At 29.5% G+C, this 20,389-nt stretch overlaps 1 protein-coding gene across 3 annotated transcripts in view; it reads left to right on the forward strand.

The window, feature by feature from the left end:
- LOC126777621 (aquaporin AQPAe.a-like) overlaps positions 1–20,389 on the forward strand; it is a 66,013-nt gene that overhangs the window by 21,229 nt on the left and 24,395 nt on the right. For 2 of the 3 annotated variants that reach the window (XM_050500704.1, XM_050500725.1), the window contains one exon: positions 6,716–6,912. In XM_050500704.1, coding sequence (XP_050356661.1) covers positions 6,716–6,912 — 197 coding nt within the window. Of the gene's footprint in view, positions 1–4,084; positions 4,340–6,715; positions 6,913–20,389 lie in introns of those variants that run through there. The other variant, XM_050500715.1, reaches the window with a different exon arrangement.

The raw sequence follows: 20,389 nt of genomic DNA on the forward strand, positions 1-20,389 counted from the left end.
TTCGTTGGGTGGTAAACATTTTTACTTGTGATCGACTGACCAAACATTAATAAAATTGTCTTTCGAGTTTGATATTTTGAATTATCACTTGAACTATGCAACCAAAAAAGCAATTTATTTCTAAATTTATTGATTGTTATATATGAAAAAAAATCATCTAATAGAAATATCATTCAATAGATTACGACACGGTTGCAGTTCCATACCTATGTCGTATTATCTCATTACCCGTTCATCCAAATTATATGTAGTAAAAGGGAAAAGTCTTTTGATTTAAGCCTTTGGGACGATAGGTTTATTTATTTTGATAAGAATTCATAATTGTTGATTATATGACCAATAAACATGACCTAACGATTTAAATTATTTTTTTAATATAAAAACGACTTTTTGTGACTTGAATATAAAAGTTAGACGTATGCTGTCGTTGACTTTTTTGCAGGCATTATCAAGCTCTACAACTTTTCTCTAGAACTCAAACATATATCTCCCATCGTTAAGACAGCGTTCCTAAGAAACCTTTTCGTTCAATCGTTTTTTCACCGACTTATTTTGCAAATCTCACTACCACGAAAAAGGGTAGGTTCTTTTTTCGGGTTAATATATAGTCTATGACACTCACAAATTATGTGGCACTCTATTGGTAAATGAATTTTCAAAATCGGTTCTGTAAATTCAGAGATTGACCCCTACAACCTCACAAACTTTATATCTTTATAATATTAAGTATACATAACAAGACAATTTTATACATTTTTTATAGTGTAGGTAAGCGGACGAGCATATGAGCCATCTGATGGTAAGTGGTCATCAACGCCCATAGACATTGGCATTGTAAGAAATGTTAACCATCGCCTACATCGCCATTGCGCCACCAACCTTGGGAATACTGGCTCACTCACCTTTCAAACCGAAACAATACCAAGTACTGCTGTTTTGCGGTAGAATATCTGATGAGTGGGTGATACCCAGACGAGCTTGCACAAGGCCCTACCACCAGTAAATAGTAACAGTCCTTTAAAATTCACTCCTGTTAAGGACATGATATTAGTTTTAGTGTACCTGGACTCTCTTATATACACGGGTACACAAATCAATATTAAAAACCGGTCCAATCAAAATGATTAACAATACTTTAAAATGGATAAACATTAAAGTAATGAATAGGTAAGTAGTAATAAGTACGTAAGACCGAACGGGCCATTAGTAAAACAGTTTTATGGTTTGTTGATATTTTAAGCAACATTCGTGATGAGAAAACTATTATTTTAACTGTGCGCAAGGCACTCGTATGTCTCGTAGAACCGTAAGTGTGGCAAACAAACAGTATTAACTCGAGGCTGAGACAATACCCCGAGGCTTATCTTATGAACACAACTACTGAATTTTTACACCCGATAACAGCAGTATAAATATCACTGCTTTACGACTCGCTCATAAAATATGCATAAAACCTTCATGCCTGAATAATATTTATACGCCTTTGCTTTGTCAGTAATCAAAATATCAAAACCTTTCTTGATAATCACGTATAGTTACGAGTTCGTTATTTCAAGTTATTTTACGTTATGATGTTTAAATATTGATTTAAAAGTATTGTTGTCTCAACGTTATCATACTATTAACTTGAGATAGATACACTATTTCATACTTTATTTTACAAAACCAAATATAATGTACACAGGCCTCTACTTAGAGATCCAAGGCTTATAGGCACTTTGACGTTTGAGGCGATCCCTATTCCAAAGCAATTAGACATACTAAATTTGTATTGTTTTTGGCTGGGTGATGATTTTTATAGGCCTTGGCATAAATCCAGGGCTGTTTGTACAACAGGCGGACCTAATGTTAAAATATTCTACCAGACAACCTTATGAAGAGTAGGAACGAACGTTTATAGTTGTGCCATGCGTACGTAAATATATTGTATATATATATATACAATAGTTTATTTACATAAATTTAAGTAAAAAAAAACAATTACCCTTCAATACTTATTGTCGTAGTAATCACAGTATGTCTGTTGAAAATCAAATTACATTTATATTAAATTTTTTGCATAATTTAAATTACCTTTCTAATAAAATGAAGTGTTTTTTTTTTACTTTTTATTTTAAAATTCTTTGCACAAGCTCGTTTACTTTATAACGCGTTATTGAGGCTTAAAGCCGGAAAACCAATTGGCATTGCAAACAAAAACAATTTGACGCGTTGCCAATGGGGTTATATATATATATATATATATATATATATTAGGTACTACTACGAATCGTTTATTTTATATTATGAAGATGGTTCTTTAAAACAGAAATAACAGAATCATTAAGTTCTTTTATTTAGTATATACTTACCGAATACCTGTCCCCGCTTTGCTCGTTTGGAATAAGATGTTTCTATTTTTTTATGGACAACAACGTTTCTTTTGAAGAACAAACATCTAGATTTTTGAATCCTACCTAAGTGTACAAAGAACAACTCACTTCATCACAACCGGATTACTAATTTAGGAATGCGTAAGGGACAAACATACAAACATTCATTTTTAATTACATATATTTTACATATAACCATAGAAAAATAAAAATGAATTAACGTATAAATATATTAATAGATTATATCGTCCCAGCACCAATAATATACGCAATCGGTTGTGTGAAACTAGTTTAAAAATGAGTTGCAAAACTTGTAAAAAAATCTGTGACGTCATATTAATTCAACCCAAGAACTGCATATTAATATAATTATACCGCGAAGTTTTTAATGGAATATTTTTGTTTCACAATATACGGAACTTAATCGTATCTATGGCGGTACGTATAGGAAATACCCAAAGAATAAGTCACTATTGGTTCTTTATCAGGATTAAGTTTAAGACTTATTAACGTTTACAAAACACCAAATATTATAAGTGGACTTTCTATATAATATTATCATGTGAAATTGTTAAATGTATCAGTAAAATAAATAAATGATAATAACACACTATTGTTACTATCTGTTATAAACGGAACATAACTTGACTAATTAACATTTTAATTATGCTTACATATTATATATATTTATTATATATATTTCCAAAGAAATATTAAGAGTTCATTGAAGATCAATTCAAACTCGTCGTAACTCTATAAATATTTTATATATTTCTTTAAATTGCTGTGCCTAAAACACGAATTTAAAAATAGTGTAAAGTATATCTATACTCATTGATCGGATATTCAATAAACAAACATAAATAGTTTATTTCATTTATCAATGAAGATATTACACTATTATTATCCAAGAAGTCAAAGATGTTACATAAATATTACAATAAGTAATTCTCTTCTGCAATTCAACAATCTTAAATAATAATAATCGATTCAATGTCATAAGTTGATAAGTACGAATATCACGCACATACTATTACATTATTATTATAGTATAAACTATAGAAAAAGTTAGTAAAAATAAATAAAAAATACATTACACAGCTTAATACATACATGGCATTTTAAGCCAGTAAGAACCAGTTTCGTAGTAAGATTCCCTGTCAAGTTTTTTATTGCATTGGGTTTTATCCCGAGGATAATATCTATTTCTACCACAAATAGCTTTTCGATCTCGTTTATTTTTAACTTCAACGTAACTTTAATAGTCACTTTATATTGAAGTTATGTGACTAAGATACTAGTATTCAAGATTATACTAAGATACTAGTATTTTCGCTTTCTCGCCTGAAAATAATTCTGCCACATTATTTATAAATTGGGATAATTAAAAATACTTAATTTTTTTATTTACTTTATAAGTTTTACGGCCAGGGCACAAAGTATTTAATTTAGCAAGGAATAATCATAAAGAAAAATAGCATCAAATTTAATTAAAAAAATATATAACAATTAATGTTTTAAACATGTGCACTTATTAAACTTTTTCATAAGCAATGCGCAGGTAGTTTGATTTCAACAAATGACGAGAACATCTTACTATTTCCCTCAAAATATTTGCGGTTTCCTCGCAATGGGAGATAGTGATGAATATCAAATAGCCGATTAATTTATAAACATCGTTCAAGAAACATACTCAGAATAAAAAGTCAGTTGCATTCGACTGGTCCGCTGTCATCCGCCACACTCAGGTGTATGAAGCGTTACAGAAAGGTAGTGCGGCGCAGCGTACACATTCTTCACGAACGATTTTCTCCAAACTATAAGGAATTTTCAATTACAAATAAAATAACTTGCGGTAATTTCTTATATCTGTCGCAACTGTGAGGTGCAGTTTGTTAGCTAATCGGACTAGAAAGTGATTGTATTAAAAATGAAGACGGATTATCCGATGGATGAAATGCAGAAGAGTAAGTTCAAAGTTTATTGAAAATTCCACTGAGGGTTGAAGGTGTTTGTGTTATAATCGTAAACACTGATGTGTCTTAGTGAAACACACGTTAGTACAACTATACTTTAGGCAAAATCACACATTTTCGCAATAAAAAAGCGATAACTTTCTTAATTTTTTATAATCATTTCTTATGTCTAAAATATCTACATATTATTATGGATATAAATTATTTTTAGTTTATTAAGAATTATTACAATAATGCACATCTTAGTATTATAGTATATGTAATTAAACAATAGTCAATTGTTTTTTTTTCAACTAAAATTGCTACTATCAATGTTTTATTATCTATTAATGTTTTTATAATTGCGGAAATTACTATTATAAAATACAGTTTTTTTGAGTACCATAAATGTAGTAAGCGTCTCATTTTATACGTTTTTAGATAAAGCCGTTTACATAATAACATATTGTGTAACTATTATTAAATAAAAGCAGTGTGTACCATGTCTATCGTCATTTAACGTGTGTTTTAAAAAGGTTTTTGTCTGTTACTTCACATTAAAACAAATTTTAAATTCGGAAGTATAGCGTTAAAATAAAATTAACCGTATGATAAAATAACAATATTTTTTTACTTTAGAATCTATTGATAATATACGTAGTTTTTTTAAAAGATAAGCCAGATCAATAGGAAAATGTAAAATATATTATTATATACGCCAGCCATTAACAATATATACCTTTATAAAAATAAACAGAGAATTTAAAAATATATAGGGTGGTGGTAAGTACTAAGGAAGTGCATAAAGATTAAAAATAACAAAAACATTTTTTTTTAAAGTTAATCTTTTTTATGTCATATTGGCGAAAAGTGTCCGCATGAGATACTTGTCATTTTGTCAATTCTATTAATTTTAAATATGTTATAAATGTTTTATAATATCGAGTTAATAAACCATGTTTATAAATAGTTTTGCGGTATAGTACGTCATAATTAAATGTACATAATAACATGTTATTCATTAGACGTAATTAACAATGTTATTAAGATCAAAGATCATTGTTGTGTAATAATATTTTATATTTATTAAATAATAATTGTAATTAATTAAATAAAGTATGACTTTAATAGTTAATGTTTTAAAGATTAGTATTAAAAATAATAATAAAATACTTTATCGTACACAAAAATAAAAATATACATGTGCTAAACAGCTATAAAATTGGCGGTCTTATTGCTAAAAAATATTTTACTCTTAATATTACTTATGTTTGTTCATATTTAATGAAAATAAAAATAAAAAGTTTAAATAAATAAAATAAATGTCAACCTACTGAAAATAATATTTTTATATGTGGAAAACTAAAAATTGTATCCAAACATTATTCAAAGAGTTGTTATATTTACATGTTATCAATGTAAGACAAGCATGTTTTATTATTTAAATAAGATGCTTGACATTGTTTCAAACCTAGGTATCATATTTGAACAGTTAAAATAATATTATTATCTTATAATTTTGAAATAAAAGTGTACACTTGAGTTAGCCTTCTTTAAATAGGTATTTCATAAAGTAATAAATAATTCTCATACACTTTATGATGATATGACTCATTCAATTTATATACATAAAAGTTAATAATATATTACAATAATTATAAAGCATGGTACATATAACATGTTTAAGAGCATAAAAAGGACACTCATTTATATTTAACGTAAGTTAATTACATTTCAGATTTCAGATGTAGTTGTAATTGTTAAAGAATTATTAAATTTTACAACTACGAATTTTGCAAACATGAAACATACATTTATAAATATTATAGTATATTTAAATTCTACAAATAAATTCAGTTAGTGTTCATAATATCATTAAAACTTATATCACTTTTTTTATGGAAGAATATTCGACATGACTGATTGACGAGAAAAAGACGCCGAAGCCGACGTTTTTCAGTAAAACGTCGTCTTTTGCTCGATAAATAACATAAGTAAATTTGTTGCGGTCATTTAGTAATAGTATAATTAAACGTGTAAAAAGTATGATCTTAATTTATAATAATATAATATATTGATATTGAGTATACTAATTAATTGTAAAGTTTATAGTTTTAAGTAAACAAATATATTTATTTATTTATATCAGACCACTGAAAATAAACAGATGAGATAATTTATATCGCTGTCCCTAAAAAAAAATGTATTCTAAAAATTATGCTTAGATCATGTTAAATACACATAATCTAAGCATAATTTTGCTTATTACTTGATAAATTCATGAAGTGTTATGGAAGATCGAGGTCACCTGACTGATTGACAATCATCTTGATAACATGCCGAACTAAAATTATGATGTGTTTTTAATCTATTTATTTGTTTCCACAGGAACCAGCTCTGTAATCGGTCTGGCCGATATCACAGACAACAAGCTGATCTGGCGACAGTTGGTCGCGGAGCTGATAGGCACGTTTCTGTTGACATCTATCGGCGTTGCCTCTTGTATCGCCATAAGTGAATCCAACGCACCGATCGTCACTAGTATTGCTCTTTGTTTCGGTCTTCTCGTCGGATCTATTGTCCAGGTATGTTCTACATAAATATATATCTATAACCGAAGTATTGTTAATTGCTTTTATGTCATATAATTATGTATGAGCGTGTGCGTGTGTATGTGTGCTGTGAGGGATGAAATCAAATAAATTGGATAGGAGCAAGTTAATTGTTGCTGGTTGGGTAGTACTCGGAGTTAATAAGGCTCATATTATTCCTTTGCTTATTGAATGCATAAATTATATATCTATGATCAACCATAGGAGGCCGGTACCAAACCTAGGCAACCATATTGATAATATGTGTTGGGTTATATAGAATTACAATTACTTTAAGTTACATTACTCTTATATTAGCAGTGCATGAAGTTGCACTTTCTTACTGAGTATAATCAAAAGTACGGACTATATTACCAATCTCCGTATGTGTAAATAAGTATTTGCATAAAGTATATAAATAGGTCAAAAGTTTATGTTACATGATTTATTAAATCTTATAGTTGAATGCGTAAAGTATTTCACAACGATAAACAAAGATGTAATCTTATACAGAAGAAAAATGTGTTATGAATTTTTATATACAAATTAAAAAAACTGCGATTAGTACGGATTAAGTCAATAAATACAATTGCCTAACTTCTTAAATGGCGCGTCATTACATAAACAATAAATATTTATAATGCAATCAAATAATATAAATATTACAAATATTACATTACAAGCCTAAATTACCTTTTGTTTTGTCTTTGTGAAATCACATACATTAATATTCGAATGCTATAAAACTAGTATTGAAGATTTTCTATTTATAAAATAATTATAATATTTTTAGTTTGTTATAATAATGAAATTTAGGAAAACTATAAAATAATGTTTTTAGACTCAATAAGGTAAAATTTCCTCTCACTCTTATTCTGAGTCCGAAAATATCTATATTTATCTCATTATTATAAGCTTACTAATCTACACATGAAATAATGCAACCGTATATTGAGTATTGAGAAAATAGTTTTTCTTAAAATCTTACATACTACTACTTACCTTATAATATTATAACTAAATAAAATAACAATAATTTAATTGAAAATCAAAATTCTCTTCATTGTAAAACAATGGCAATAGACATAGATTTAATACAAGAAGGTTATACAAGAGGCCACCTTGTCGATTCCTAGGATTTTTAGCTTTTGCATTGTTACTATTTTTCTGAGTCGTGATTCGACGTTTAACGAAGATATTATCAAGTTAAGATATTATCAACAGTACAGTACAATAACAGTTTGTTAATGTCCCACTGCTGGGCTAAGGTGTAGGGAGGCCTTTCTCCCTATTGAAGAGAAGGTTTGCAGCTTATTCCACCCCGCTGCTCCAATGCGGGTTGGGAGAATACATATGTGTCAAAATTTCAATGAAATTAGACACATGCAGGTTTCCTCGCGATGTTTTCCTTCACCGTCAAACACGAGATGAATTATAAACATAAGAAGAGCCAAGATGGCCTAGTGGTTAGAAAGCGTGAATCTATCTAACCGATGATCGTGGGTTCAAACCCGGCAAAGTTGACCAACCACTGTTTTTCATGTGCTTAATTTGTGTTTATAATTTATTATCAACACATCGATTCAACTCATTCGGTTTAACTATCTGGTGTGAAATTCGTTTAATTCGATAAGAGGGTAATTAAATAAAAGCTTATAAAAACTTAACATATAATATATATTTTTACAAAATATATAAACTGCCTGCATTATAAAAGAAATGATTATTGCCACGCTTAAAATTAATCATTATATTCGATGTGACAATAGAATAAAATTTGACAAAATATTTAAAGCGATAAATTGTTACGTAAATTGTAGCTCTTCATTGTCGGTAATTTTCTAGCGTGAAAGGTTTTTCTCAGTGTCAGCGAACGTTCACGATATTATTCTTTGTTAAATACAGTGAATTATATGTCAATATATGTCTCTTTAATGAAAGAAGCAATAGCTTGTAGTTAGGTATTTTCCATATGAATATTAATAATGTCCTACAGACCGATTTCGACCACGGCGGCCAATCTCAATAGAGATTAGCTAACTGCGCAGGAGATATAAAAGTGCACAAGTGTGTGCGCAAACACAGGTGCACAGTCTCTTCCCTCGCTCTCATAATCCGATGGGACGGCAATCCGATACGACCGGAAAGAGTTCAGGCGCAGGAGTTGGTCATGGTGGCTTTACGTGCTTTCCGAGGCACGAGAGTGTACACACTTCAAACTTCCAGGCTCTGGGATGCTACTGAGAATTTTCTGACAGAAAAACCCAATAACTTTTTATTGGCCTGACCTGGGAATTGAACCCAGCACCTACGGGTCTGCGGCCTTACATTTAGCCACTAGACCAATGAGGCATAATATAATATTATCGTATCTACACTTATGATAAAGTATTTATATTGAGGCAAAGCTTATAGCATGTACATAATAAGATATAGATGCATCGAGGTTAAATTATCACAAAATTATTATTTCGTTAATCCGATCATCATTATTCGTAACCTCTATTACGTAATACATGACCTATATAATATATATATTATAGAATAAATTATGAACATTATTAAAATGCAACTACCAATACCGCAGAATAGGACAATTTAGCCAATGTCCGGCCTTTCCCACGCGGTCGCGGACCCGTAATCGCTCATGCGTTAAATGTATTACACATGTTCCGTTCAATATCATTAAAAGGCCAATATGCAAAATAGATGAATTAGTAAACCTTGACATACGATCATAGCTCCGTACCACTTTTCACTAATGTAGTCGAATAGAATCGACAGGCATGGTAAGTTTATTGACATTGTAATTATACGTGTCAGAATAATGTTGCCTTTAAAAATATAAATTGTTCGGCGACTATTATCTTATTGATTTTTATATATAGATATAGTATGAGACGCAAAATACTAATTATTTTATATTGTAATTATATTTAATATATTGTATTCGATTATACTTTAATAATTTAACTATTTATATTTGGGTGGCTTTTTAATCAATTGTGCTCAAAGGAAGTTAACGCGTTTCTCAAAAAAAAAAAACAAAAATGATCCGAAACATGTTACCAGGAATCGTCACGTCACGAATAATGCATCTGTATGTCACGCGTACAGACCTGGATGTTGCGCAATTTGATCAAATGTTTTGATATACATATTATATACCTGTTACATACGTTACGTATGATATTATAAGTTGCAATCGTTTTTTTTGTGTTTATTTTTACTATTTACCTTTTACTTTAAATGGTCTATATTTACTAATAAAATGTGTAACAGCTTTTATCCCGAATCATACAATCAAAGCTTAATAAAGAAAACAAATACCCTCTTTCTGGATTATATGTATATTTTTAATTAAATAAATTTATAACTCGGAATGAGTATTATTATTAACTTAAATAAATATATTTATATTTTAATACAAAGTAAATGTTGACCTTCATTTTTAATTATATTGAATCAAAATAATTCATATGTTTTCATTTTATCGTTTAAAATTAAAGACCACACATTGAGATAAGGTTGCATGTGTGTAATCACATGCAAGTTATAAAATATTAATATGTTTGATATTAATTGACCCTGAATATCTAAAAGCGAGTGTACATATCGACAATAGCATAATGGTATATACAAATGGTTTTAGTACTCGATCTTCGTTTGTACTTTGATTTGGCAATAAAAGGCGTCACCATGTTCCACTTTCGGTCTCGCTGTGTTTGTATTTTTCTTTTAAAAGTCAAGGGAAATAAATAACTTGTAGCGCGTGTATATTCTCACCAGTTACAGGTTTTATTGCGACATTTTATAATATCAAAATATGAATACAATTATTTTGTTAGATTATAAATAAATTATTGTATAATTGGCATTTTTAATTCTTATATGAATACTTTTTATATAGTTATTTTCGACCAAAATTTACCGAAGCGACTAAAACAAAGATTGTGGCGACATAAATTAAAAGTATAGCTGAAATAGTTATTGTTTTTATCTTAATCTATTGTTTTGATTTCAATACATTGAAATTGATTTTTTAAAGCTTAACATCGATTTTAGTTCAAAAAAAACTTGGCGTAGATAAAAAATGTACTAAATATAATTATATCTAACAAGGGCAGTTCAATAAATACAGTCGCGTGATCTCGAATAGACATAAGTTGTCTGTGAAAATTAAATAGCAAACGTTAATTATTTGATTAGAACATTCGCGAGTAATCGCATTAATCATATTCAATACAGGTAATCGACATCTGACATCTCGTATACGATTTTGCTGATCCTTTCATTCTGAGAATTGCAAATGCAGAATCATCTCAGATTTTCTATAATTTATATTGTAATTTTCCTCTTTAAATGCAATGAAATAGAAATTGTATTCTAACTACGCAACAAGTTCAAAGCTTCATATAATTTAATAATTATATTATAATCATATAGTATGGTAGGTAAAACTTACGTATGTCATTTAATTACAAATAAAAAGAAATTGTTCCTTATGAGTTTTTTTACCGTAAGTTTGTAAGTTTTCTTGGACGTATTATGATATTTTGATGTACTTGCATGATTTTATTAAATTACATTTATTGTACAAGTACTGTCCATGATCGGGCCATTTCTATTATTATGGATCGCCTTTATTATATATTTTTTTATTTTTTATAGAATAGGAAGGCGGACGAGCATATGGGCCACCTGATGGTAAGTGATCACCAACGCCCATAGACATTGGCATTGTAAGAAATGTTAACCATCGCTTACATCTCCAGTGCTCCACCAACCTTGGGAACTAAGATGTTATGTCCCTTGTGCCTGTAATTACACTGGCTCACTCACCCTTCAAACCGGAACACAACAATACCAAGTACTGCTGTTTTGCGGTAGAATATCTGATGAGTGGGCGGTACCTACCCAGACGAGCTTGCACAAAGCTCTACCACCAGTAAAATATTGTAATATTGTAGTCCGCGGAACCCAAGGGAAAGTCGGTTTTCCATTCAGTTACATTGATTTTTATTATTTATACGTGTAACAATTTTAATCTTCGCATTAGCCTTTGTTTTAAAATATAACAGAATTATTTTAACTGATTGTTAAAGAACCGTACCGTAACCGAAATGGCGAAGGTACCGCTAAACTATAAATTTGATATTTGTTTCATAAATCAATTTCCAATATTCGTGACTGGTGACTATGAACTTACTGTAATCGACCTTCGTGGTGAATACTTTCCTAACTAGTAATATTTAATTGGGCCAAGAGCTTGACCAAGAGCTTTTTAATGAAGGGTTCGATGCCGATTTATAAACCTTTGATAAATTCAGTAATGTTTTGTAATATCTCGTAACTCATTTCCATATTTATTATGACGATGTTATTATATTTAAGGTCGGCTTACAAAATTTATTTATACTTTATCTTATAGGGATTAGAAATGCTACGTGTCTAACGTTTTAAAAGCTTGCCGTAACTTAAAACGTGGGGATTGATTTATGGCTTATAGTAATCTATCTTTTTTGGTATAAATATCATGAAACAAAAAAATTATAATAACAGTATATTGTTTAACGCACCATTAGTGAGGTACGGCTCTAGTTTTGGAAAAACCCTCACAAATAATATATTTCAAATTAAAACTCTTTATAACAAAAATATATAATAAAGAAAACAATTTAATAGATCTTTAAAAAATATTTTTTTAACACCATTTTCAAACTCTGTTGGTAATTTTTGCCTCTGGGTGGAAAGATCCAGGACTAGCAAAGGTCAACTGAGATGAAAAGATACACAGATAATATTGTGTTATATTTTAGCCGATGCTTTCACTATGTATTTTTTTAGAAAAACTGAAAAAACTAACAATGTTAAAAATAGTTGAAGGCCAGGATTGACCAGACATAAATACCAATAGTTAATTGATTTAATAGCAACAGTTTAATGAATTGACGTATTTTAAAGACCTAAATAAACAACAAGCCTAAAAAAGGAGTAATTGAACAATGAAATTTTTTACTTACTTAAAGCCGACAGTGAATCAACAAACCGTAGCCTTACTTGCTTTGAACGCTCGTTACGTATCGTGTTGCGTTTAAAATAAAAAATAAATAAAAATATTTATTTTTTATTTTCATTACCTCATTGATATAATTGCTTACGTACACGCATCCGTAGGTTCTCGGTTCAAGCCAATAAAGCTGGTCGATAACTAAATATGACGATGTCAAAAATTAAAAAGTACTCCTGAATTGCTTAAAAGGTAAAAAAAATCAACACACTCGAGACGTAAGGGTTTTCATCCCAACCTGTTCAACCATTTAAAAGTTATGGTAGAATAAAGAAATGTGAGTTTCTTTATACATGAATCTGAAAACATAACATTATTTTTTCGGGCAGTCGTGTAATATGTTGATGTGCATCGGGCTTCACGTGCTTTCTGAGGCACGCCACCGAGTGCATACGTTGCCAACTTCTAAGCTCCGGGCCGCTACTAAAAAATTCTTGACAGAAAAATTAAATTGTTTTGTCCGATCATTGGTTGGAACACAGACCTCGGCATCTGTTACCTCATAAGCTAATAATTAGATCAATAAGTCTACTAATCCATTAGTACCCCGGAAACCAGCTCCCGACGAAACAATCCTATTATTACTTAATCGTTTTTCTGTAGTGTATCAGACACACTGGATCGATTTAACATAAAACGCGTTATATTTAAAAAAAACACTTATGTTTATATATTAGTAGGTATAAAAACAAATATATTGTAAGCCTAGCACCGTGTGAGTTTAAAATTTGATTTAATATGAAGTGTCATAGCTGTCCAGTAGCTATAGGTTTTAGTGATAAGAGATAAGAATAAGATTGAAACGATTAATTGGACTATGGTCCACTGAGCTGTGTCGATAATAATGAGATATCGATTGTCACATTGTATTTGTTTGATCATTAGTAACACTTATTGCTTCATTACGGAGATATTGTATAGTGATTGACGTCGCTCGATTGATTGGGAAACTGTAGCTTAAAATTGTAAAATTAAATTTATTAAGGAAATGGCCCAGTGGTAAGAACGCGTGAATCTTAACCGATGATCGTAGGTTCAAACCCGGGCAAACACCACTGAGTTTAAATGTGCTTAATTTGTGATCATTATTCATCTCGTGCTTTACGTTGAAGGAAAACATCGTGAGGAACCTGCATGTGTCTAATTTCAATGAAATTCTGCCACATGTGTATTCCACTAACCCGCATTGGAGCAGCGTGGTGGAATAAGCTCTACACCTTCTCCTCAAAAAAGGGAGAGGAGGAGGAGGAGGCCTGGAGGCCTTAGCCCAGCAGTGGGACATTCGCAGGCTGTTACTATAAGGAATATATGAATACGACTTAAGAGGGCTTTCAAGTTCTAGAAATATAAAATATAAAGAAATTTATCTATTCGAAAATATTTTGTAGCTTATATAAGTTAAATGTTCATTGTAAAAATTTGTTCATTATAAAAACACATATTACTTTGTTCTTATTATTAATTTCAGTCGTTTCAATATTTTACAATCACGTCCTAAGCATCATTTGTTTTTTAATTAATCTCGTAATCAGCAGTGAAAGAAAACATTATGAGGAAACCCACATGTGCCGGATAATTCTACCCATGTGTGTCCACCAATTCGGATTCATCATTAGGGCATTTTCAGGCTATTACTATTTTTAATTATATATTAATAACGTTGATAGTTTGAAATTAATAAATAAATCTTAGTTATTCCATGCCATAACCAAAGATAAACATTAAAATAGTATTGTTTGCTTATTTCATAATGATACGTTCCAACTTTATCAAAGCCGTAATCCACAATCTAGCGGCACATACCGTACGAGTATATGACTGTACAACAGTTATAACTTATATAACAATTGTATAAAATAAGGAAACACATCATGATGGTTTCTGAAACTGTCAACAATTTACCTTCATGCATTTTTCAATTCGTTTTACTTTATATATATACATTTCCGAGACAAATCAAATTGCGTCAGTTCTAGTGTTGCGTAAGATGATCTGTCAATCATGTATTAACATCACAATGGTGCGGACAAATGCCGATTGTCGCGCGTGTTGCGCCCGCGCAGCCAATGTCACTCGTGTGAGTTTATTGTGCCACACTATAATATTAGGCACAGCTTTTATTTTATAATATCATAACACACTTAATCAGTTATTTTATTCTCAAGCTAGTTTTTTATTTATTTAGAGATTCATAGTGTATAAAAAAAACTCATTTAATTTTTTTTATAGCTTAATATTTATTGAATCATTAGGTAAAATATTATTATTAAAACTTCAGCTACGATTTAAGCTCGTGCTACTACGTAGTGGATATAACAATAGCCCAATCAAGATTGAACCCGACACTGACACATGCCAAGCCGGTCAGTTTACCGTTTGGGTTTTTATTACTTGGGTTTACATAAAAACAGATTGTTTTAAACGGTAACATGACATAGTATATCTCCAGTATTACTTTTCGTGTGGGGTCGTATTGAGCAATTTTTTTTTTTTGGAGAAATTGACAAATGTTTTTTACAGTATTTTTAAGACCCTTTTCTCTTTAAGTAATATTATATGATTATTTTAAGAGGGCTGAATGCAATCGTTTCATTTGCAAGTTATGTTTAAATCTATAAAGGCTTTACTTTTATATTAATCTGTAGGATCTGCCCTAAATATTAGAAAAAATCCATTTAAAAAGAAATATCACAACATACGTTACTATTTTATTTACATAAAATTAACTATTTATTTTGCCGGAAAAACGATTTCCTTCAGCAAATATTAAAAAACTTCATATTTGCGCAACGAACTATTGACGATGTTTTGTATGTTTAAAGGTAATACCAAAAAAATCGTTCAACGTAAAATACCTACATAAAAATATATAAATGATCATATATCGTAATTTACAAAATTCTATTAGTTGTAATGTGTCACACAACTAATACTATTTCTTATACAACCTTTGTACAGGGTAACAGTTTTAAAATATCTGTAAAAGGTATAAATATAGAAAATAAACCCTCTCGTCTACTTTTATACATATAAAAATATATAAATACATATATAATATACAACATTTTAATTCAAAATTGTATAAATATAAACGGTGTATTAAGTATAACTTATAACCGTTACTTAATTACGTTTCGGTTTACAAAATCTAAAAAAAAAATATTCCAATATGCTTTTATATATATAAATAAACTTTAAATAATTTGTCTAATAAATTAATCGAAATTATATAATTAATAATTAACTTAGTAAAATGTTCCAAATATTATATGGTAAATAAAAACTGGAAAATTTCGTAAACGGATGTTAGTTTATCTTTGTAAATCTATACATGACCTTATAGTAAATCTTGAACAAGCAAGTATGTATGTAGTCCAAAGTCAATTAATATGTTTATAATATGTTTATAAAAACTATTAAAATAAGCCTCAGTTTCATAATTCACAAGATTAAGTTATTTAACTTTCTAATTTATTTTTCTTATCTTGATAAAAAGGAAGTTACTATTCTTGTCATAGTGTATTCAAATACATTCCCAGTTGCGTTAATGAATTTTATAAGTAGCTAATATTTAAATATCAGTGAGATTCGTATTCAAATAATTTTAGAAATTATTGAACTGGTTTTAATAATAATTAAGAAACAATAAATGTTCGTATCATATTATATTTTTTAATAACTTTTATTTGTGGTAAGCTTAAAGCTCTCCCCATACCTACCTTAAAAGTATTATAATTGCAATGCATATTCAATCATGGGGTTGAAGATTTATATATCTTGAACCAGCATTACTCAGACTTACTAACCCTCCAAGTTTAAACACGGCAGTGCAAAGTAATGATATATGGCGTTAATGATGTGCTGTGAATTTCAAACAGGCCGACTATTCTCAACGGATAAATCATTTGCGCAGGACTCGTTTTAGTCATATGTCTTCAAATATATAATATTTCTCGATCAGAGATAGAACCAATGGCATCGCGTGCTTTTTGGCGTCGGAGCCTTACGTTTAGCCGAGTGCCTAATTTTCTGGTGTTACTGAAAAATTCTGATACAGGATTGTATCTTCGAACCATGATCTGCCACCAAACAGGTTAGAAAACTATTGACAAGCAGTTAGACACCTACGGTTTAATAATTGATGATAATTGAAAGCCCTACCAAAATATTAAATATGTTATTGTATAAATGTTACTGTAAAGTTCATTATTTAGTTGTTATTTGACGTTAAAATTTTCCTGTTATAAAATATACGTTTCAAATTCTAAGAACAAAAAATTAATTTGAAATTGCACGACTATAACCACGTTAAATATAGTCTACGAGCACTATAAATCATTCTCATATATTATTGCTATACGAATATTTAGTTGCAATTTATGAATAGAATAAGAGCTTAGCTAATTTTATATGACTGGCAACATTCTCTATGTTCTAAGAATCACAATGTTTTATTGACATCTTCATTATGACACGAAATTGTTATACAATAGTTTCTTTAACTAGTGCAAGTGTAATAATATTTAGAGGTCATCTAGCGGACAATAAAAAACCTATCTATATTTATTATATTATATTTACACAATACATCATTAGCGGTGTAACGAGGAAGCGAAACGCTTAATTTCTTAACGACTCACATTGGCTTAAATTATGAAATAAAAAATATATTGAAAACTTTAACAATAAGGCTTAATATTTTTATAAAAAGCTAATCATATGACGAAGAAAAAGACGTACAATAGTTTTTAGAAAAAAAAATTGTTAGGCTTCTAACAGGTGTTTGCAAAAAAACTGCTTAATTTTAAAAGTGTATATACGTAGAAGGTAGTTTTATTTTATTTTTTATTTATTGGATAGTCTATAAATTATTTTTACTCTGTGGTAAGTACAGTTGCTTAAAAACATATATCTGGCCGTATTGTTCCACATTATAAAAGATAAATAGATAAGACCTCAGATCATGGTGACCTTGACTCTTATTGTCTTAAACAACCCATAACCAGCACGATGTAATTTCGTGACAGTAAATTGTATACCATATTGTGTTGTGTAGTTACGGATTACAGATATATATGTATTTAACGCATACACACAGTGAAGGGACTTTGCTTAATAATATTTAGTGAAATAACTATGACTATGTTTCAAATTTTACAGAATTCCTTATTCCAGATTGGATTGTGATATTATTTCAATAGGTTTTATAATTTTATTCTTAAAATAATGTCACAGTACATAATAGTTTGAATATATTTTATTATAATAATTAATTATATACATCATTAACCAATTGAGAGATTAGTCTCGTTACATAATTAATAAAGACATTAGTCTACATCATTAATTATTATTTATTAATAAACTATAGCATGGCCAATAGATAACCGATACTTCCAGCATTATCCCAGCATTTTAAACTTTTTACAATAGTTTTTATTTGCAAACAATATATTCATAAAATAACTTGCAACTTTAGCAATATTAGCATATTTATTATTATCATTAAAAGTATAACGACCTTTATTGTATTGTCGGTGATACAATATTAAAAAAATACTTGTGTTTTTAATATAAAAGATAAAGTATATTGTTTTTTTAAATGAATTAACTTTTACCTCATATAAACGCCATTGAAAAACGAATCGCGTTTAACGCACCGCGATTCCATTAAATACGAAATTAATTAGTTATTTCAAACCAGACTTTGTACAATAAATCTTTCATGTAATAACTGAGATAAGATATTTTTGCATATTAACATGGTACATACTAAATGCCCTTTTGTACCGTACGAATAATTTTGATACCCGACCGTGACATTTTTATTTCGCAAGATTCCTTCGAAAACTTGTAAAGCTTATAAAATCAAGTGTGTATTATTACAAACCCTATAGCGCTCCGATTTCGTCAACCTCTTAATGATTGCTCACTTGCAAATCAGGGCCTCTTTTCACAGGCGTTCTTTAAATTAATGTTTTTGACGTGTCCAGATAAATAATCAAAGTTTGCGACACCGTTGCAGGCGTATTAAAATCTTGAAATATCCGAATTGTTTTCCTCTATACTTGCATACTTCAAATTAACCAAATAATAACGAGATTCTACATTGAAAATGTCTTTTATTGTCAGTAATAACCTTAAGGGTCTATATGACTCCAAATGGCGTTGTTCGATGCTGCATAACCTAGGCATTTTTCAATTAATCACTTTGTAAATAAGATACAGTAAAGTTGGCCTTATATACTGAAGCCTATGTGTTGTAAAAGCACAATTCTTAAAAGTTCTCGATAGATAATCGATTATTTGAATAAAATAAATAAAAAAGTATCTTATAATATTTTATTTAACTAGATAATCGAATTCGTTCAATCGGATTATTATATTAATTACCTAATAAAACCCAAAACGACAACTTTTGCACTTTTAATAATAAAAAAAAATGTATAAAATTTATGTTATTAATTTTAGATTCTTTGAATTAAATCAATATATATGACAATCACTCAATACAAGCACAGAGGAAAAAAGTATAGCGTATTCGTGGTAATGTCTTGATTTGTCAACTCAAGGGTAATGAATTATGAGGTTGCGCACGTGTCCGCTCCGCTCGACTGATCCGTAGACCGGTTGGCAGACAGATCTCAAGCTGTGAAACAATATTTAAAGCAATATTTTCAAAACTATATATCTAAACTCGAAATTGGTCAAATAGGCTACTGTGATCGTAACTAATTTTATATGTAAATGCGAAAATAATTTTATTTATTTGTTTGTTACGCTTTTAAGTCTAAAATAATTTACCGATCATTAAAAAATAAACATTGTCAAGGATACAAAGATATAGAATATCTAATACTTGCCTTCCTGACAAGCGAGGGAAGTCAAGGACGAAACTAGTTAGGGTATTTTTTTGACGTTGGTTTTTATATATGAAAAATAAATTAAAAAAATACAGTGTTGAAAATCAAGTTAAGAACCTTATACATTTTCGTCTTGTCATTGCAACTCGATTACAGTATCGTGTTTTCAGTATACAACGCGTTAAATAAAAAAGCAACGACAGACAACAATTTTTTATCAACTTGACCGAGAGTGACTAACCTAGATTGTTAAGCCTTTGTCGCTTCCGAATTTCATTTTAACTAATCAATTTATTTTACAATTTGGTACTCGTCAAATTTATACCGTGTCACAATCACACACAGGCTATGTGTTTGGCATGTCTGGGCAGTTCGATGAATGAAAAACTGTATGGATTTAGCAAAATACATTCTACATGTATTGAATTTATTCGTTTATAGTGTATATTCAACATATTATTTTCATTCATTCAAAATAATCTTATATGCCTACATGTAGTTTTTTTTTTCGAATGTTTTTACTGTATAACTGATCTAA

This window comes from Nymphalis io, chromosome 2, assembly GCF_905147045.1.
Source record: "Nymphalis io chromosome 2, ilAglIoxx1.1, whole genome shotgun sequence".
Classification (NCBI taxonomy): domain Eukaryota; kingdom Metazoa; phylum Arthropoda; class Insecta; order Lepidoptera; family Nymphalidae; genus Nymphalis; species Nymphalis io.